Source organism: Falco peregrinus, chromosome 2 (assembly GCF_023634155.1).
Source record: "Falco peregrinus isolate bFalPer1 chromosome 2, bFalPer1.pri, whole genome shotgun sequence".
Lineage (NCBI taxonomy): Eukaryota > Metazoa > Chordata > Aves > Falconiformes > Falconidae > Falco > Falco peregrinus.
In genome coordinates this window covers 57459879-57480558 of record NC_073722.1, presented here as the reverse complement: position 1 = coordinate 57480558, position 20680 = coordinate 57459879, and the positions used below count along the sequence as shown (strand labels likewise).

The following is a 20680-nucleotide window of genomic DNA, read 5'->3' as shown; positions in this document are numbered from 1 at the left end:
TTTTCATACATGCTTTCAAGCAGCTTAGGCACCCTGTCATGGTACAAAGTGCCTACAGTGAAGCTGAAGCTGCAGAGCTGCCATGAGAAGGAGAAAGGTGGCTTCTGCACTTAGAAATATTGGTGAACTGTCAGTCATAGAGAAAGTGTGTGAACTATCTATGAAGCATAACTACAGAGTCAGTAAAGAGGCTGGATATCAGGGCTGGTTTCAAAGTACAGAAACTTGAGGAAGGAGAGTCCTGGCTTAGGTGCAAAGCTCTAAAATCATGAGTAATGTCATGGAAACTTATTCTGTGTAAGAAGCCATAGGACTTTGGTTTTTATGGCTTAACTTCTGGGCATTATGCTGTCTGGGTAAAAAAAAAAAAAAAAAGGAGATACCACCTTAAGGTTGGTTAAAAAGGTGGACATTAAAAAGCTTGGAAACAAAGATACATCAGGAACTGACTTGCCTTAAGCGTCATGGAGATGAACTTTTAATGTTAGAAAGTAGGAATATTCTGTTTAAGCTGGGTTAATGTAGGGTTCTGGTTTTGGCCTTTTTTTGGCATAAATTCTGTGAATTAGTAAGCGTAAATGTTGGGGAAATGCCATTATTACACCACTGTGCAGTATTGGGCTAATGATAGTTACAGACATATAAAAGGCAGAGCTAATGTTGTAACTTTTGTGACACCTTTAACTATTTATCAGCTGTCATTGTTGGAAAGAGAGTTTTCTGTCTTTTTTTCCTTAATGTTGCAAAAGTGGCTAATGAGATCAGAATGTAATGGATTCAATTTGTAATGAAGACAGAAATTCATTATAGCAAGAAATAACTGAATCGACCTCCAAGCATGGAGTTCTGATGATGAATGTACAAAAATAAGGAAGAAGTAAAAAATATCGCTATTCAAAGTATGGAGATGTACTATTAAAACTGAATATGCTATAGTCAGAAAGACTTAAGATATGTACAATGTTCTCAAATACACCTTGTAGACTTACTGAGCTAGCTTTAAACAGATTTATGTAGACAGTAGTAACTATGGTGGTTTGGAGGTGGGAGGTAGTAGGCATTTTTGCACTAACTGGCCCTTGGGCTTGAGGACTGCTGCTTTATGCTTACTGCTGTCAGCTGGAGTCATTGGTTGTAGCGTAACTCCTCCAGGTAACCTGGTTGTATAGTAAAGGCGTGTAGTGTTCTAGTGTGGAAGCACTAGTGTGAAGTATTTTGTTAGGAAATCTCTTTCCAGTTTTGTGTGGCTTGAAAGCTCAGCATACTATTTCAGGTATGCTGCTGTTGATTTTCCTGAACTATTTCTTCTAAGTAAACAGAAAAAATACTAGCCTGTAGGAAATTAATAAGCAAAGTAAAGCAATTTTGAAATAAACGTGCTTGTCTAAAAAGCAAATATTGAATGCATTCATTAAAAACAACAAAAAAAAACCAACCCAAAACATACCACACCAAACTACGAACTACCTCATTTGGAATGTTTTTTTTGTATTTTTGACCAGTGATAATTTAGTTAAAATTTTAGTGTGACTTTTTGTGAGCTGCTGATTTCATCTTGAAGGGTGTGCAGGTTTGAAATCAAAGGAGACATTTGTGGAAATAACTTCACAAATGAATGGCCCTAGATATGTTTGGCCATTTTCTGTCAAAAGTGGCTTCATATCTTGTATATTCAACTGTAAGTGCTCTGGAGTTTGTTTTCAAAGGTGCGATACATTTGCACTTGCAGCTGACTCTTTGGAAAATGAAGCCTTAGGGTTTACCTAGGAGTCTGCTTTATCACTGAAATTTGAAAAGTATCAGGAAATATCAGCTGAACAGTTGTAGTGGAAAGGAATACTCACTTTACGGCTCTACCAGTATGCCTGGTGGCTGGTGCCCCATACACTTCTTTGCAGGGTAGGTTATCGTTCCTCTTGGGTTAGACAACAGGACAGACCACACAAGGAATAGCGTTCAAGCTACTGCATCCATCAGGGTAGTTCACCAAGTACTCTTGGTTTATCCTCTTTCTCCCTGTGTGGCAGTAAGTTTTACTGCTGTGAATTCTTTCTCAGTGAATGGTTGGAAGATGTCTCTGAACTGGGAGAAGACACTAGGGCAGTCTGATGGCCCTGACTGGAGCAGGCTTACTGCAGCGTTACAGAATAGCCATGATAGCAGGTAGCATATACTTCACACAAATTTTAGCTAGTTTCATGCTAACAGAGCATCTCACTTGAACTAAAAGTGCAACAGACTAGAGGGTTTTGCCCTAAATGGCATTTTTGGCAAGGGAAGTTCTTTGAGATGAAGGCAAGATAATAAATGTAGGTGTTAAAGTATTTCTCATCATGGGAGTAGCTGAAAGGAGCTGGTTTGTGCAAGCAAGCTGTCCTGCTATTTTGTTGGTTTGAAAAATTTCACATTGATGTTTCACATGAGTGCAGTGCTTCCACGAAGCTGGCACAGATTCACTCATAATTTTATTATTTGTTACCAATATGCAGACTGTTAATATCCTTACAGCTATTGGAGTTGTGGAGTGTTCCCTTTCACTGTGTATTTCTCTCTCTCTTAGCTTTCTTAGCAGTGACACTCTTTTACTCTTTACTTTGGAAGTGACCCTCTTTTAGTTTGAAAGTGTGCTGATGTGTGGTTTGGTTACTGTCTTCCCACGCATGGCGCGGTGTGCTTGCATTAACCTTTCCAGCCCACGGCAGCTTGTGCTGACCTTCAGTATGAAGCTGAGTATGAGCTTATGAATGTGAAATTGCTTTAAGCTTTAGCATCTTTATTGTTTGCTCACGTTCACTGTATGGGTTAGAGTTTTCAGTAGTAAATGGTTTATATTGGATTCTGCATTTTCAGAAAGTATATAGGGTAAGTCCTCGTCCTCATGGTTACTCTGCACGTGTTTGGGTGGGTGGGGGTCTGCGGTGTTAGGGGAGGACAAAACGGGGAGAGTCTGTGCTGCAACGCAGCAGTCTGAGCAGCTAACGCAGCTCCTCCATTAGCTGTGGAGGAGCTACACAGAGGGTGTTCGGGTAGGCTCAACACTTAACTATTTATTAGTATGCAGAAACCATTTGGTTCTACAGAGAAGGCAAATAATAGCCCCGGTGGGAAAACATTTAGGAGTCTTCAGAAGGATGTTTCTGTGCAGTCAAGTAGAGAGAGGTTTTCTGATGAGCTCCTCTTGGGAGGTGCAGAGTGCCCTTGTCTTCACTGGCAGCAGTGGTATTTGCCATCAGGATCAGACTTGTGTGAAAACTGTCCTGCGTAAAGGGAACTGTTACAACTAACAAAAACCAGCCAGGATGTGAGTGAAAAAAACAGAATAAAAACTTCAGCGTTCTTGGGAGTTGCTAATTTTGAGCCTCTTCCTAAAAAAGAAAATATTCTTCTGCAAGAGTTTTATTTGGCTCTTGTAATTTGAATAGAGAGGAGACAGAAGCTACTGAAATTACCATCATGATATTTTAAGGAAGGAAAAATAACTTTAAAGCTGCAGGTTTCAGGTTAAAGTTGTATAGCTTCATTGCAACACTGATCTTGTGCAAATACTTCCTTTGGAGCATAACAACATTACAGAGTTCCAAATGACTGTGCCAGTTATTTTTCTTCTTTTAACAGAAGATTAACATGTATCAATTCTACTGTTGTTTATTCCTTATATAGTGCTTATCCTTCATTATTTTGACCTTTAATACCCTAATTTATATGGTTTCCTTAGTCATTGCGTAGGTGATTTAATTCTTTATATAAATGAAAAAAGCACAACTCGGTATTAAAATGCTTCTTATCACTGATGAGTCTTGGTTTTTGATGTAAGATAAATAGCTTCTGAGATGAGTAGATTGGCAGAGCTTTTTTTTTTTTTTTTTTTGTTGTGTTCCGAGTCATAGGTAGTAATGATGGAGCTTTCTTAAAATGCTTGCAAGTCTGCACAATAACTTTATTCCATCTAGACCTGGAAGAGGACTGGGAGTTGACTGCTGTTTTCCCACTAGGAAACAGAAGTGGATATACACTTCCATGTGAATTGCATGAAGTCCGTAGTTGTGCTTACTGGGGACATACCTTCACAACTATGTATCAGAGAGGTTGTGGCTTTAGATCCGTTCAGCTCTTATTGCTTAGCAATTTTTAATGGAATTAAACAGAGTTTTTTCACAGTGCTGTCAGAAAAAGAATTAATCAAAATTTTTGAAGTGCAGTCAGGATACGTGGATTAAAACACACACACATGCTTTTATATATATTTTGATATAAATATATTTATATATATAAAATTAAAGATGTAATGATTAACTTGTAACAGTGATTTTCAGCATAAATGATATTGCTGAGCAAGTACAACAATGTTCTTATAAGTTATCCCACCTAAAATAATGCCTGTCACATCCATCTAGATAGAGAATATTGTGTTTGTATCTTTAAAAAAACTACAGAGTAAAAATACATGATGGAATAGAGGGCTTTTTGAACTTCTTCACAAGATCTATATATAAATGCAAACTCAGAATATGAGTAGACACCTTTTCTAATTGTGTAATACCTCTATAATGACTGGAACTATTGCTTCTACAGATTAGCAGCATTAGGAAAAGAATTAATTTTAACTTCTTTTCTTTGCACTTGATTACATGGAAATCAAGACAGAGAATTAGTAAATGACTTGGTGATCTGTAGACGAATGACCAAAGGATACTTTTCAGTTTATAGTTTGTCAAGCAAACTTAACAGACATCTTTGTTGATATAACAGTATCTGCATTGTTATTCCTATATACAGTTCTCTTTGCTCAGCTAGAGTAACGGAATTGTGAGAGATCCATCTCTGATGAAAAGGAGCAATGTAGGAAGCGGAGTCTTGTTTCTAGTAAATACACAGATTTAAAAATTATACGAGCTGTGTTATATCAATATAACTATTTTGTGATAGCAGCTAGTCCCCCCCAACAGTAGTGAACACAGCAAAAACTCTGCTTCCGAGGAGCTGCTTATCAAAGCGTAAGATGTGCCAACGAGCGAGTAGAGACACAGTGCAAAGCATTAATGAGACATTACAGTAATCAGGAAAAGTTTTATTGCAACTTAGTTGCCCACACCTCTGCAGTATGGTAGCCCGGGAAAGAGGAGGATTGATCTACGGCTGTAGCTAGCCACTGCTCAGAACAAATACAGTAAGGAATCAGTTAACTTTTAGGCAGATCAGACAGTAGGAATTAATTGGGCAAAATACAGCTGCACGTAAAGCTGGTCAGCATTTTGAGCTGTCAACATGATTGAAAGAGCAGAGCCTGTTCTACTGCAAAGGCCCCAGAAACCTTGTAGAAGGAGCAAAAACGAGCCAGGAGGAGAGCAGGTGAGAGAATCTGAGAAGAAAAATTGCACAGAGAGGGTCTGGATAGAACTTGTACTGGAAAGCATTAGGTGTTGGCATTAGGAACCATGAAGCTCCATCCTTCCTGGTCTGTTTGTTTGTGGTCCCCAGCCCGCCCCCATCCCCGTGCCAAGATTCAGGAAAATAACTTTGTAAAAATTTTTTGCTCGGAAGAAGAACTATCATATTATTGATGATCCAGAAGACCCTAAATACTGGCTGAAAACCCAAGAGAAAATAGATAACAGTAGGCACAGCTGGGGATACTTTAAGCAGGCACAACTGCAAGCTGTTCAAATTGGAGAAATAAAGCTATTCATGGGAATAGAGGCAGCATAACAGATGTATGGGGATGCTCACTTGAAAAGAGCAAGTAATAAAAAAACTTAAGTTGTAAAAGAAGTTGGCTATGTTGCAGTAATGATTCCCTGTTCTCTGTAACATCTACCAAAAGTCTGATACAAAATGAGGATCTGTAGTACTTGTGTTTCTAGAAGAATTTTGATGATTGCGAGATTGAACAAGTTAGACATAGCTGAAGTTAAAAAGTGAAGGTTGTAGTTGCTGAGACACTGACAAGGCATGGATGAGAATATTTACCTTATGACTAGGCAGGAGTGGATGAGCCTTAAAGGTGTTAAGAAGGAAGAGCTGGAAGAGAAATGAGACTCTGGAAGGCTGGAGAAGGCTTAGTTCTAGGAGTGCAGAGGAGAAGCTGAGAAACTGTAAGCCACGGAGACCATTTCCAGAAAAGTGCTAGAAAAACCAGACTTGTTGAAAGTACCTGGATGATGCCAAAACGGCAAGATTTGACAAGAACCAAAAGAGGAAAAAAAAAATAAATCTCAGACTTATCTATATTCTTTCTGCCACGGGATAACAAGTCTTGTGGTCAGCAGAGAAGTAGCAGATACTCTGTGTGTTTTCATTCCAGTAAGGGGTTTTTGACACTGCTGTATGAGACACTTTCAAATGTCAGCATTAGCAATGACCTGTATAAACCTCTTGTAAATCTGATTGCAGAACACGTGGGAAACGGGTACAGTGTTCGGTAGGCATCAGTGGTTTGTTTTCAGGTTGACAGACTGTCTTGAATGGGGTGTTCTGTCCTGTATTTCAGTATTTTCACTAGTGACACTGTTGCTGAAATAGAAGCTTGTTGAGTTCTCAGGTGACATAAAACTTGAAGGAGCTGCAAGCATTTCAGAAAGCAAGTCTAGAAATCAAAGTGTTCAATTTTGGATTAGGTGTGTGGTGGGTTACTTTCTGGTTTTGGTTTTTTTTTTTTATTTTGTAGAATGTGGCACAGTGGGGACAAGTGCAAAAGGTAAAAGTTTGGACAGGGATGCTGAAATGTTCAAATACAAAATGGGAGTAGTTAAGTGTCAGGCTGTCCCCAGCAGGACCCTGGTGACAGGATAGTGAATCATAAGCACAATATGCATCAATGATACCTCGTTACTGTGAAAAAGGCAAATGTTACACTGGGATGAAAAACCAGGACTGAATCCCTACAATCTGATGATAAGGCATCAGTTGCAGTCCTGTTTGGGGCAGTAAGTTTAAAGGAAGATGTGGACCTGCCGGTGAGATTCAGGGCAGGAACAGCAGGAGGGATGAGGTTCCCAAAGGCCTGGACTGTGATGAAGGGTTGGTGGAGCAGCAAGTGTTTAAAGTGGAGAGATGGTCTGTTGATGGACAGGAATCTTGATAGACAAAAAAATCCCTCAGGTCTGTAGTTCATCTGAACTCCATCATCTGAACCTTGAAAGAGTAGGTAGAGCAGCTGGTGCCCTGGCTAGGTGACTTCTCAGGGCCTGTCCTGGGGCTTTGGTCACTCATGTGTGGTGCCCGTGGACTTGGGCTGTCCTCCCTTCTTGGCCCAAGCTGTCAGTCTAGTGTTCAGACAGCATGGAGGCTGTTAGAGGGGTAGCTGAATGCAGGGTGTCACTCACCCCGCAGAGTGATGGCCCTGAGAGGGGAGAAAACAGGGCAGAAATGCTGCAGCTGGCTGGGTTGGCCAGGCTCAGAGCAATGTGAGGACTTCATAGAAAACTAGAAAGAGAAGATCTGTCTGAAAGAACCTGGAGCTGTGTGCTAGTTACTGTGAAAGCTGAAAGATTGTAGGTGGTTTAGGGCCTGATATGGATGGAGGCCTGGCTGATTTTTATTTTCTGTCCTTTACATTTATTTATATTGCTGCCTTCTGTGATTGCAGCAGTGTGTCAGAACTGTAATTGTGTGCATTTGACTGCTTCTCCATTGCAGGAGAAGAGTAAATTACAGATAACGCATTGTAGTCATGGTTAGGAGGTAGCATCAGTGCTACTATGGAGAATTTATTTTTGTGCTTTTCAGTGTCTCTAGTGTTGGTGGTTGACATCTGCTAAGCAGCCAGGCCGTGGTAAAGGACTCTTGGTTTCCTATTTTGCAGTATCCCGTGCTTCTTATCACTAAATGTCAATACTATTGGGAAGAAAAACCACAAAAAAACCCCAAAACAAAAACAAACAAACAAAAACCCCCACGCCCTAAAAAAAACAGCTACCCACCCACCCAACCAAAAAATTAAAACACCCCCACATTTGGCTCTGGAGTGTATCCTATCTATGTCTGCAGGGGCTGTAGGGTTAGCCAGGCTTTTCTGAGATTTTGTAACGTAAAAGGAGATGTCCATAATGCTGAGACCTTCTGTACTTGTGAGAATGCAAGTTCAATGGGTCACATGCTGATGAGTTCAGGATTTCCTACATGGGGATAAGCATGGGATAAAGAAATGGTATGAACAACAAAGAGAGAGACAGCATGGGTGAGAAAACCTGGCTATTTCTTGACAGCTGGACTGGCTTCTGCACGCTTTCATTGAGGTTTTTTCCAAATGGAATGTCCTGTGTATTGTTTAACACCCAACCCCACTTTTCTGAGGGTAAGCAGCACGGTATCTTTGCCAGCGAAGAGGTAATACACTGAAGAAACATTTTTATCTGGTAGTTGGAATGTGGGCTTCTTAAGCTGTAAAGCTACTATATTCAGCTGAGGAGTAATTCCAAGTGTACAGAGCATGAGCTGTTTGATTGTATACCTACCTAACACTTAGATATTTCTTGTCCTCCTGTGTCCTAAGATTACTTTTTAAAAGGAATCGTGTAATCCTACATTTGTTCCATATCTGACAATGTAGGTCTACTATTATAACTTCTTGATATTAGTGCCCTATATGTTAAATAATAGGAATAGCTTATTCTTTTTGCATTGCATGGTAACAAGAATTATTGCTTGGACTGGCTATCCTCATTGTGTGCAGGGAGCAGGGTTTCTAAAACTGTAAATTAAGTTTTTGAAGCATAGGCAAATATGAAGCACATGGCATTTTGCATTTTGAGAAGCCTTCTATAGTAGTTTCTGTGTAATCACTTCCCTTTTGTTGTTTTCAGCAAGTAGATACGTTTGTTTTTTTCTTAAAAAAAACCTTTAGTGTGACTTTGAAGCACATATTTTTATCTATTTGTTGTCCTTACTGGGTTATAGTATTTATATACCTTTATTATTGTTCTAACCATGTTTCCTTCTATAGGCCTCCCTCTAGAGGCATATGTCTATCTTCAGAAAAGGAGTGGGCTGGCTTTGATAGGTCCCCTGGGTTCATTGGCCTGTGATACTTTATTTTTTCCCCCTAAATCCTCTGAGAATATTTTTGTCCAGTTCAGACAGCATGCATGAATGTGCTGGTGAAATTCAGCTGTTTCTACAGTGACTCTAACCTGTTTTTTTCTGCTATGTTAGCCATCTTCCACCTCCAGAAACAACAGTGAAAAAATTCCTCTGCCTCCTATGGCTTGACATTGCATAATTAGTCATTGTACTAATTTTGCCTCTTGTCCGTTAGAAAGAGTTGATCAGGGTGGATTTCTCATGGCTGGCTCATGCCTGCACCTCTGCTTCCCAACTGCTTCAGGGCTTGAGCTGTCTTGATTCTGCATTTCCCATTTGCCCTATGCCTGGGTCTAGAGCAAGCCATTTGGCTTCTAGAATAAATGCAACGCAATGGTGGTGTGCAAGATGTCCTATTATAGAGGGAAACCATTTCAGTAAGGAGAAAAGAGGAATTGCCATGGTCTTTTTAGCATTTCTCTTGAGTCATTCCTTCCTGTTCCTGTGCCCCATGGTTTAATAGTGAGAAATGCTGAGGTGAAACACAGCTGCACGCTTGGCAATTTGAAGGCTGCTGGCCATTAATAACTGTCACTTCTGATGCAATCTGAAACATGTCTGGAGCAGTACGCTCATATTTAATTTCATATCTGTAAGTTGTTGGGGTTTCAGTTTTTTAAAATCTGTGAAGTATGTAAAAATAGAAGAATCTTCTCTGATGTTAGGTGTAATTTGCTGCATTGAGTTGTAAGGCAGGTCACATGTAAGTTGGCTTAATTTAGCATCTCATGGTGAAGCAAACTGAGCCACCTTAAATGATGGAAGTGTACAAAGGGACAACTTAGGAAATGAAATTATCATTTATCATGTGCTGTGTATCAGGAGGTTTGTTTTATTTTTCCCCCCAAATTTTTGTTGATTATCTTGTTGGGTTCCTGTTCTTTGTCCTCCTGACAGGTGTATTCTCCTTTTGGGTGAGCACTCACTGGATGCCAGAATTGGCATGAAACTTGAGTCCTGGAGGAGAGAAAGTTATAAAGCATGTTCCTCTAAGGAATCGCTGTCATTCCAGATTAAAAAAAAAAACACCCAATGCATACAATCTGTCTGTCCCACAGCCTCCGTTAACCAGCAGATAGGATCCCAACAGTGTAAGAGTACCCCACTGGATGCAGAAAGCTAGATGGATAAGCTACAGAAGTGGCAAGTGTTTCTTCATTGTATGTTGTTGTGCAGGTAGAACGATCTGGAGCGGTATCTCCAACACAGTTACATGAAGCGTTGAATTCTGTGCTTCATGGAAAAGTGCATCTCATTTAGGTCCCCCTGTTCTGCCTTGGCTAATCTGGCAGTCCTGAAGCTACCAGGTCTGCCACATGGCGACAAGGAGAGGGAGATGTAATACTTGCTGCTGTACCAATTGGCATTTGCTTGCATGTATGTTTTAGTTTAGGCAGTTGGTGTTCAAGGAAGGGGGATACCATGAAATAAGCAGAAGACTTAAAATCACTTTTTGATCAAAAAATCCAAGGTTGCATGCTTGTTGCAAATTATTTTTCAGCATAATGTGATATAGTTTTGTATTATAGCTCGTGCTATGTTTATGATTTGGCTTTTTTTTAATGGTTCATAAAAATGCCTATTCCCCCCCCCCCCCCCCAGTTTTAAAAAGCCCTTTATTGAGGCTTCTTTTTAGGGGGGACAGTTGGGTTTTCTGGTGTTAAGTAACAGTTACAGCTTTATCTGTGCTTAGTTCCTGTCATTCTTCCTGGTGCTGACCATGACCATGCATGTTTTCTCTGCCTGTTTTCCTCATAACAATGTACATAAGAGATAGAGCGCTAAATGTATTTTAAATGCCAGTGAAACTTTGGTGTTTTCCCTGGGTAGTAACTATTGTGTTGCCAGGGTGGTGGAATTATGACAGCTGTATATGAAGTTGCTATTTGCTTCTGTTTAGAAGACTGTTTTTGGTTGCTTATGATTGTGCCAGACTTCTGCTATTTGGGCTGAAATTTCCATCCTCAGGAGAGGAGGGCAGCTAAGTAAAGATTTGGAATATCTCAGATAATTCAGTAATTACCAATTATTTCCACGTTGTGTGAACAGTGTCCATCTTTCATAAGCTGTGCTCTGGACTGGCTGTCAGTTGTGCTTGGCAGGTCAGAATTTTTGATGTGCTTTAATTCAGGTTCAGTGATGAGCTGCTTCTCATTCCAGTAGAAACTTCTCCTCCTATTAGAGACTCAGTTCTCTCAAAAGTGAGAGGTGGCCCCATGCAGTTTGTGTAGATTTGTGATCGTTCTACTCTCAGAAGTGTATTGTTCAGGTGATTCCCCTTGTCACGTAGTAGGGCACGTCGTAAATTTTTGTGCTGGGCTTTTGTTTTTTCTGCTTCAGGGAAGGGAAGATGGTTTTGACCAACTCCTTCAGAAACAGCCACCTTAAAAAGGTCTGCTTGTGTGCAGGCTTCACTGTGATTACCTGTTGCTTTTACATGTAGACTAAAGCCCAGTACATGCTACCTCCTGTTACCGGCGTTCTTCCAAGGAGCTTCCTCTCTGGAGTGTTGATCTACGCTGTATTTCCATGCGTTGTTACTTTGGGCAGCATCTGCTGTGCACCATTGGAAGTCCTTGCCGCCTTTAAAATCTTCATAATTATTAATTTAGAAAAGCCAGATCTTCCCAGATGTCTGTGCTGCTTCTTGACTGTGTTTCTTCTGGCATTCTGCTGGCCTTGGTCAAAGAAGTTCCTTCAGCACAGATCCTAGCTTGACCCAGGGGTGGGTTTTACCCCCATTTTCTGCTTTTTGCCTCAGTAGGAACATGTGTTGCCTGTGCACATCCCAGTTTCTCTGGAAACTTGGTGAAACATGGCAGCAGCCACAAAAAGGTGAGAGCACTTCAGCAACAGAGCGAGGCAGCAGATGGGATGATGTGTTGGCACACATTTTCCTGACCAGTTTTAAGCAAGATTTTAAAATCAGCAAGGGGGAAACCTTCCTTCATCTGTACTCAAGTTATTTTTTGTAGAGAGGAATAGATTACACCTACAATTACAACTGATTGGAAACTTTATACAGAAAGAAGTGATAATCTTTACTAAGCAATTTTACTGTACTCTGTGCACTTTCACCAGTGTAGATCTTCATACCATTTCTCTCTCATTTTTCAAATTACTTCTGCAGCTAAAGCAGCATCAGTATCATAAGTGGAAAAGAAAGCAAGAAGTCTCTCTGGGAAAAAAATTAGATAAATCGGTTATATTTTACATGTTTTTTCTTTTCTCTTCTAGAAGAAGTACAGAAAAGGATCTGTGGATATTTCAAAGATTAAATGTGTAGAAGTTGTAAAAAGTGATGGTATTATTCCCTGTCAAAATAAATATCCATTTCAGGTATGTTCCTTTTATATAAAATATATAAATTACAGTGTTCTTCTTGAGGGTGCCAAGCCATCTGGATGTAACTTGCTTGAAATTACTTTTGCTTCTAAATACTCAGCCCCTTCTTCGGCTCTCTGGGGCTGTGTGGGAGGTGGTTCAGGATCAGTGATTAAAACCCATCCCCAGCAAGCTCTGCTTCCCTGCAGTCCCTTCTTGGGAAGTTGTGCCTCATACACTTGGTCTTTTTGTTTACCCCACTCTCTCTGCTTGGGTTTTGACTGGAAAGTGCTTTGTCCCCTGTTCTTCCCCCGGAATGGGTTAGCTGGCAGCCCATTTTCCCCTGTCTTCATTCTTTCACATTAAAATGAATTACCATTAAATTATATAGGAATAAGAAAATAGAGATAAAACTTGCATTTTATTCCATTGTGAGCTGAATGGAAATAAACACAGAAAACCAAGTGCTTAAAGGGGAAAAAGAAAAATATGGGGATTCAGATCCTGTGCCTGCTTACAATAGAGGGAATGGCTGGAGTGAGGGTGAATTCCACTGCTGGAGGGGGGACTGACCACTTTCTCCCAGGGCAATACTTGTTTTGTGCCAATGCAAGTGCTGAAGAAAAGGAAGGCAAGAATCGCCCCACAGCAGTACAGAATCACAAGGAGTTCTGAAATGGCCAGGAACAGAGGATGTCTGATTATGGAATAATGTTAGCAATTAGATTTAACTGTTTTTAGAAAATACAGTGAAGAATGAGCAAATGAAGCAAAAATTTTAAGGAATGCTCTCGAGATAATATACTGTTATAAAATTCTTCTTTATTCTCATTAAAGCATCATATACAAAGAGTAAACGCTAATAACCTTTTCCCAGTTTCTACACTTTGTGCCCGAGTACACTAATGCAACAGTCATTTGTCTTGTTCTGTTTCCTGAGGAATAAATAAATGAATACTACCAGGTGAATGTATTTTGATTATTTCTTTTCCCTCCTCCAGGTTGTATATGATGCTAATACTCTTTATATTTTTGCACCAAGCGCACAAAGCCGGGATCAGTGGGTGAGGAATCTGAAAGAAGGTAATGGAAACTGCTCATACTTAAAATCTGACATATGTAGATACCTTCAGTTGAGCTGTCTGGCTGGGTTGGAGTTAACTTGGCACTTGGTTTTGGATTTGTGGCCAAAACAGTGTTTTAGCTGCTGTTGAGCAGTGCTTGCACAGTGTGGAGGCTTTGCCTTTTTCTCCCTCTGCTGCTGCAGTGAGTAGGCTTGGGGTGGGCAAGAGGCTGGGAGGTGACACAGCCAGGACACCAGATCTGGACTGACCAGAGGGATATTCCAGGCCATATAATGTTGTGCTCAGCAATAGAAGCTGGGGTAAGGGAAGATGGGGGTTGGGTTTTTCGGGTTTCACATTGGCCGTTGCTCAGAGACTGGCTGGACATTGGTCTGTGTGCGGGAGATGGTGAGCCATTGCCTTTACATAACTTCTGACTTTTTCTTACTTTTGGTTGTTAAATGGTCTTTATCTCAAGCCACAGATTTTTTCCTTTTGGCCTTTCTGTTCTCTCCCCGATCCCGCTGGGTGCGGGGAGTAGGCAAGTGGCTGTGTGGGTGCTTAGCTGCTCACCGATGTCAAGCCACAGCAAGCTAGAAAAATAAAATGTTTCTGTTGCATATATCCACTGATTTTTATTTTTTTATTGGGCTAGCTCATCGTTTGCATACACAATGTGATAACAGGTACTGAGACTATCAAACACTCAGAATGATTTTATTTGATTTGGGAAGTCCAGCTGCAATTAGAATCTGACCGTATGCTTTTGCACGTGTAAATCATTAAAAAGCTTATCCAAGCTAGTTAATGGCATCACTGAAAAGTTTTGTTTGAGTGTAGCTAGGCAACATTGGGGGCCTTAAATGGATGTAAAACAACAGGAGGCATCTCCACTGAGATGCAGTCTGATTAATGCTATCATGATGAGTAAAGAGGTTTGTGGTTGCTGGGGTTTTTTTTTTTCTTTTCTCCCTGTCCCCCGTCCCCCACCAAAAAAAACCACACCAAAAAAAAAAGCAGCCTTTTAATGCTTTCTGCCACCATCAAATGCTCACATTAGTTGCATATGCTCTGTAAAGTAATAAGAAATAATTTCTGAGGTGGGGACCACAAGGCAAGGAATAACCTCTGAAACTCAGCAAGCCCACGGGATGGGAGTGAGGAGCCTTTCGGACCAAACACAGGCACTGTGCCGTGGAATAGCCATAGATGTCAGCTATCTTTCTCTGCAGAATGCTATTTGTTGAGGAGATTGAGTCACTTGCAGCAGTAATAATAAAAGGGGCAGATAGATCCCCCAAGGCCATCACAGCTGTGTGACTGATTTGCACAGTCAGGGGTGCAGGTGGGTACCTGGGTCTCGGTTGGTGTATGCATCAAGCGCCGGGTGGGGTGGCTGGTTTGGGCAGGGAGTATAGCACTCTCTTCTGGAATAAAGTCATGTGTGAGCCTAAAAACATCCTCTACTATCATTGCATCACCTCCCTGTAAATGTGCAAGAAAGTCCTTGAGAGAAGCAATGCTAAAGTAAGGGCAAGTGAGGATTATGCCTCATGTCAAAGATACTGTAATGTTTGTTTAAAATGGCCCTCTTGCAGGTATCTTCTTTCGTATCTTTCAGTATATGCTTGTGTATATTCAATATGTAGTCAATATATTCTTCTTGTAGGAATAAAAACCAACAGCAATATAATGGTGAAATATCATCCTAAATTCTGGACAGAGGGAATTTATCAGTGCTGCAGACAGACAGAAAAATTAGCACCTGGCTGTGAAAAATACAATCTTTTTGAAAACAGTAAGTACATATGTCTTTCATTTGAAGTTGTTTTGGTGTATTTTTCTGCTTGTTTTAAGTCATCCTGCCATCAGACCTGAATGCCCTAGGTATTGGGCAAATTTATAGAGCAGAGTGAAGCATTTATACTGTGCCTAAAGTAAATCAAAATGTTTGTTTCTTTTCCAAATATTTTGTTAAAAATATAAAAGCCAGTAAATGTCCTTGCAAAAAAACATTTAGGAAAAGCTGAAAAGAATCATTGAGGTTGCTGAATTTCACTTGGTTTGTTTTTGCCATCTGAAACTTATTTGACCAAGTGTTTACCTCAGACTGAGGATAAAACCTGATGGTGAAAAAGATTCAGCTAGAAATACCTGTTAGCTCTTCAGTTTTAATTACTAACTTCTACATACCTGTGTAAAAAAATAATAGCTGTGTTGCATTCAGTTTTATTATACCAATGTAAAAGTATGCAGGAAGGCTTAATGTATTTTTACAGACGCAGGTCTGAATTTTCACAGAGGTTTGTAAAGGTCCGTACGCTGAGCCTGGATGAATCCTGACTTCTGTAGGCATGTGCATCTTCCAGCAGCCAGACTGCAGGTTCTGTTTGTTCAGCAATCTGCTGTAGCATACAAAGGTGTGCCAGTGTGACCCCTCACTGCATGATTGTCCTACATAAGGATACAGTCATTGATTTTAGGAAAATTTCGTAGCCGGAAAAGAAAATGAGTCATTGCTTACCTCCCAGTGAAATCAGTGGTGCCCAGCTCATGTCCTGTGTCAGCACCTTAAATGGCAGTGGAGGGGACCCGTGGACTTGGTTGCATTAAAAAAACTTGAAGAATAAACAGTGGCTTGTGGCCAGCCGTATCCGGCAAGATGTAAAATTTGATATATAGCTCAACCTTTTAAGTGCGAGGGGGAAAAACAGCACAGGAGAAAAATATTTTTCAATCTGAGAGAAATAATAAAAAATGCATACAACTTTTATGCCTGATTTAGTGAAGCAAGGGTCAGGGGGAGTATTACTTTTTTAGAAAAGCAGATGTTAATAGGAACAGACCTTTAAATTATCATGGTGACAAGAACACTGCTTCCTTTTCGTATACCTTTTTTTAACGCTATCCCTTTTATATTTCTCATATATTTCTGCATCTGAGGACTGGTTCAGGGATCTCTGTGTGGCATGCTCTGATGTGGCACAGACATTGCCAAATCTGTGGTGAAAATAGCTTGCTGGTTGATTTAGGATGTTTTTGCAAGAATATTTAATCAACGTTCTCCTAATGCTTAATTAGAGCTGTCTTTGCTTTCTGACTTAGTAAGCTATCCTGAAGGCTAGTTAAGATGTTAAAATCTTATGTGAAATTTAAACCTTTTATTTAGTTTTTAGATTTGTAGCCAAATAGACACAGATCCTTTCCTGTGCTTTATTTGTAGGTGTAACGAGATTGCCTTCTCCAATGCCAGAGAAGAGTATGGTAGGTAGAGTCTTTAAAATACTGAATGGATAATTGCTGCTTTTTGAGATGGTGTTTAAATTTCCTGAGATTCTTTCCGTATCCTGGAGCAAAGGTCTATTTCTGTGTGCATCAACAGGCACCACGCTCTATCTCAGGATGGAAAAAAATCCCACTGAAATTTAGTTGTACCTATTAGCTGCTGTATTGGTGGTGCTGGTGGGGGAGGTGGTCCAAAAGCAACACCAGCTGGCGTTGCCCTTTAGTGGCAGCTGAGGGGCTGCAGTACGAGCCAGCCCCATGGACAAGCACCCAGGTGATCCCGCTGCTTCCCTGGGCTGCCGCAGCTCAGTCTCAGGACAACCTGAATACTAGCCCAGCTTTTGCCTCTGGGATGCTTGGCTGGTTTGCACGGGTGGGATGATGAGTGGGTGTAATTATGGAGCAGAGTGGGAAGATAATAATGTTGGATCGTTTTCAGCGAAGGCCTCCACCACCTGTTCCTCCAGTTGAAGAAAATGGCAATGAAGAGGAGGAGATAGTGGTAGCAATGTATGACTTTGAGCCTACAGAACATCATGATTTAAGATTAGAGAAAGGTGAAGAATATACGGTGATCGAGAAGAACGACATTCACTGGTGGAAGGCAAGAGACAAATATGGGTAAACACAAGTTCCCTATTTTTCGTTACAAAGTTCATAAGGCTGTTTCTATGTTTTAGCAGTTTATATTGACGAGTGTCAACAAAAACTTGTACTAGACCTCACTTTGGGCCCCAGCCCTGAGATCTCATCCATATCTTTATTCCCACATAGAAACCAACTTAAAAAAGTGTGGTTCTTAATAGACTGTGGGGCCTGAGTGCAAAGACAGTTGCAGAACTGGAAGCTTTTCCAATTATGTTTCCTGTCAGGCTTTATGGTTTCCCAATTAGGGCATCAGACAGCCTGTAAAACCTCACTAGACTGGTACAGTACTGCCGCTTCCCTGGGGAACGGCTCATTAGGGAGCAATATGGTTAACACTCAGCTCAGCAGGCTCTGACTTCCAGACTTGAATAATCATCATCTTATTTAATAGCTGGATCATTAGGGGCAATCTCTGAATGAGTTGAGAGTGAGTTGCAATGAGATGCCTTAATGACTGCAACTTTACATTCCCTGGATTTAAATTTTTCCCTGCGGTTTTAAAGGTGAAAGTTTCTGTACTTCAATATTTATCGGGTCCCTGTTGCAATATATTAGGGGTAATTACGAATTATTAGGCTGTGGCAGGCTCCAAATTTATTTCCAGTGACTGGCTGGGACCTCTGAGTGCAGAAGTGACAGAGCAGCAGTGTGTTACTCTTCTTTGCACCTTCTGCTGGTTTTCTTGGACACCCTTCTGCTGGTTTTCTTTTTTCCTGCTGCCTGTGTAGCTTCTTTAGGCACTCTAAAAGTTAATGTGAAAATGCTGATGTGGAAAATCAGTTTCTGTATAATCAGCATTACATTAGGTGGGTCAGTAACAGATAAATTACGGTGAGAGACCTCTGGTAATTAGCTGAATGAAACCCTGTCATCCAGGCATGTAATTTTACATTTTTTCACTCAGATTGTGTTCTACGTATTTTTTTAGAAAACAAGGATATATTCCAAGCAACTATGTAACAGGAAAGAAGTCCAACAACCTTGATCAATATGAGTAAGTGAATATTTTAATTAAAATCTGGAAGATCATAAAATTAAACCTGTACTCTTAAGACTGACAATGTATTTTTAAAGTTTTGAAAGCAATTATTTACATATGATAGCAATTACCTCGGAGATGAAACTTAAATATTTGAAATGGGCATATATTTTTTGTTCCTCATTGATTTTGCTGTGATTTATGGTGTAGAGTCAAGTCAGTGAGATGGCCATCAGGCATGTAGTTTTTAGGCTATCACTGTTAAAGCAAAAAAACACAACCCTCTCAACTCTCTGATAGACAAAGGGAAACTTTAATATTAAAAAAAACCAAACCAGAACACCACACAGCAAAACATTTAGCACACTTATAATGGGTAAATTTCTTTTAAAGTGACATGTCTAGCCAAAGTGTGTGGCTGTAAGGTAGTAGAGTAGAAAACAGTGGAAATCATTCAAGAGTAATCCTGGGGTGCATTAGGAGCATGGCCAGATGATCCTCCCCCTCTGCGCTGCCCTGGTGAGGCTGCACATGGAGTGCTGTGTCCAGCTCTGGGCTTCCCAGCTCAAGAGAGACAGGGAACTGCTGGAGAGGGGCCAGCGGAGGGTTATGAAGGTGATGAGGGGACTGGAGCATCTCCCTGATGAGGAGAAGCTGAGAGGGCTGGGCCTGTTTAGCCTGGAGAAGAGAAGACTGAGAGGGGATCTTACCGATGCACACAGATATCTCCAGGGCGAGTGTCAGGAGGACAGGGCCAGGCTCTTTTCAGTGGTGCCCAGCGACAGGACAAGGGGCAACGGGCACAAGCTGCAACACAAGAAGTTCCACCTGAAAATGGGGAAGAACTTCTTTATCTTGTTGGTGATGGAGCACTGGCAGAGGCTGCCCAGAGAGGGTGTGGAGTCTCCTTCTCTGGCGACATTCAACACCTGCCTGGATGGGATTCTGCCCAACCTGCTGTAGGTGAACCTGCTTTAGCAGGGGGTTGGACTAGATGATCTCGAGGTCCCTTCCAACCTGACCATTCTGTGATTCTGTAAACGTAACAGATCGGAGATCTTAGAAGGCAGCTTTAATTTTCAAGAAAATATATCACTTGGTGCATTTTAAGTCTCAGTGTGTGCATATAACTTATCAGGTACAAAAGTATAGCTTTTTTTTTTTTTTTTTAAGAACAGTGCTTTTACCAGTTGTTGTTTAATTATGGGGTACTGTTTATGAACATTAGGATAAAAATTAACATTGTAGTCTCCAAGCCTGTTGTTGTTGATATTTAAATTTCACTACAGCGTAAACTGTTGTGCCGGAGAAATTAAGAAATATTTCATTACTTTTATATAAAAAGGAGCTGTAGGGAAATAATAAAACCAGTTTACAAAACCACATTAATAGTTCCAAAACTCTAAGCTCAGCTACGTATGTCTCCTACTGCTGTGTTTTGACAGAAGGTAGAATTTCATCTGGGATTTTGCCCTGAGCTTCACTAGAGGGAATTGCTTGTTCTTTGTTGTTTTCTCATCTGAGAGGTTCTTGCTAGAAGCCCTGCCCTGCTCTGGGCTGTGCTGTGGGGCTGCGAAAGGGAAGGAAGGAACTGGGCTGCCTTATCTGGCCCAGCCACTTTGTGCCTTACCACCTTGGGGCTGTAATTCTGAGTCACCACGCAGTCCAGGGAGCATTACTTCAGGTCGCCGACCAACTGCAAGGAACCACTATCTCCTGAACAGCAGAACTTGATTAGAGGCTGCTGTGCCACTTCCCTGCTTGGTTGCTGCCATGACAGCATAGCTCAAAACAATTGCACCACACCATTTGTGAGCTGCATGATTTTCCTTTTTATATTATTTGCTGCAACTGGCTGAAAAGTCGGAGCTTCTATGGCTACTTTAACCTGCCTGTGCAACACAGAGCTCACGGATGTGCAACCGTGACATTAATTAACTTTTGATCTCCTCTTTGATAGGTGGGTCCTCCCTGGAAAACCGCAACTGTGGAGTTATTGAATGAAATAGCAGTCTAGCAGCTAGCTCTGCTGGTGGCTTGACCAGCATGTGGGCAGCTGCTTCCCTGGGGCTGTCAGCCTGCACTCAGGTTGCCCTTCAGAGCAACTGCTGCCATCAACCTGCCTGTGTTTGAGAAGTGGTTTTGCAAAAAAAGGATAAAAGATAGTTCAGTTACCTGAGCTTTATTGGCTTCTGTGAGGTCTCACTGGGTTTGTTTCAGGGCATTTTTATGGGATAACTGCACAATATAAGAGACTGGTTTTTGCACGTTAACAAAGTTTCAGTTCTTGACCTTCACTTAT

At 40.9% G+C, this 20680-nt stretch overlaps 1 protein-coding gene across 4 annotated transcripts in view; it reads left to right on the top strand.

The window, feature by feature from the left end:
* The window catches only part of TEC (tec protein tyrosine kinase), a 53243-nt gene that overhangs the window by 23512 nt on the left and 9051 nt on the right, over positions 1–20680 (top strand). For all 4 annotated transcript variants that reach the window (XM_055796744.1, XM_055796745.1, XM_027779333.2 and 1 more), the window contains 6 exons: positions 12316–12417; positions 13404–13485; positions 15136–15264; positions 16690–16730; positions 17191–17372; positions 18328–18393. In XM_055796744.1, coding sequence (XP_055652719.1) covers positions 12316–12417; positions 13404–13485; positions 15136–15264; positions 16690–16730; positions 17191–17372; positions 18328–18393 — 602 coding nt within the window. The remainder of the gene's footprint in view (positions 1–12315; positions 12418–13403; positions 13486–15135; positions 15265–16689; positions 16731–17190; positions 17373–18327; positions 18394–20680) is intronic.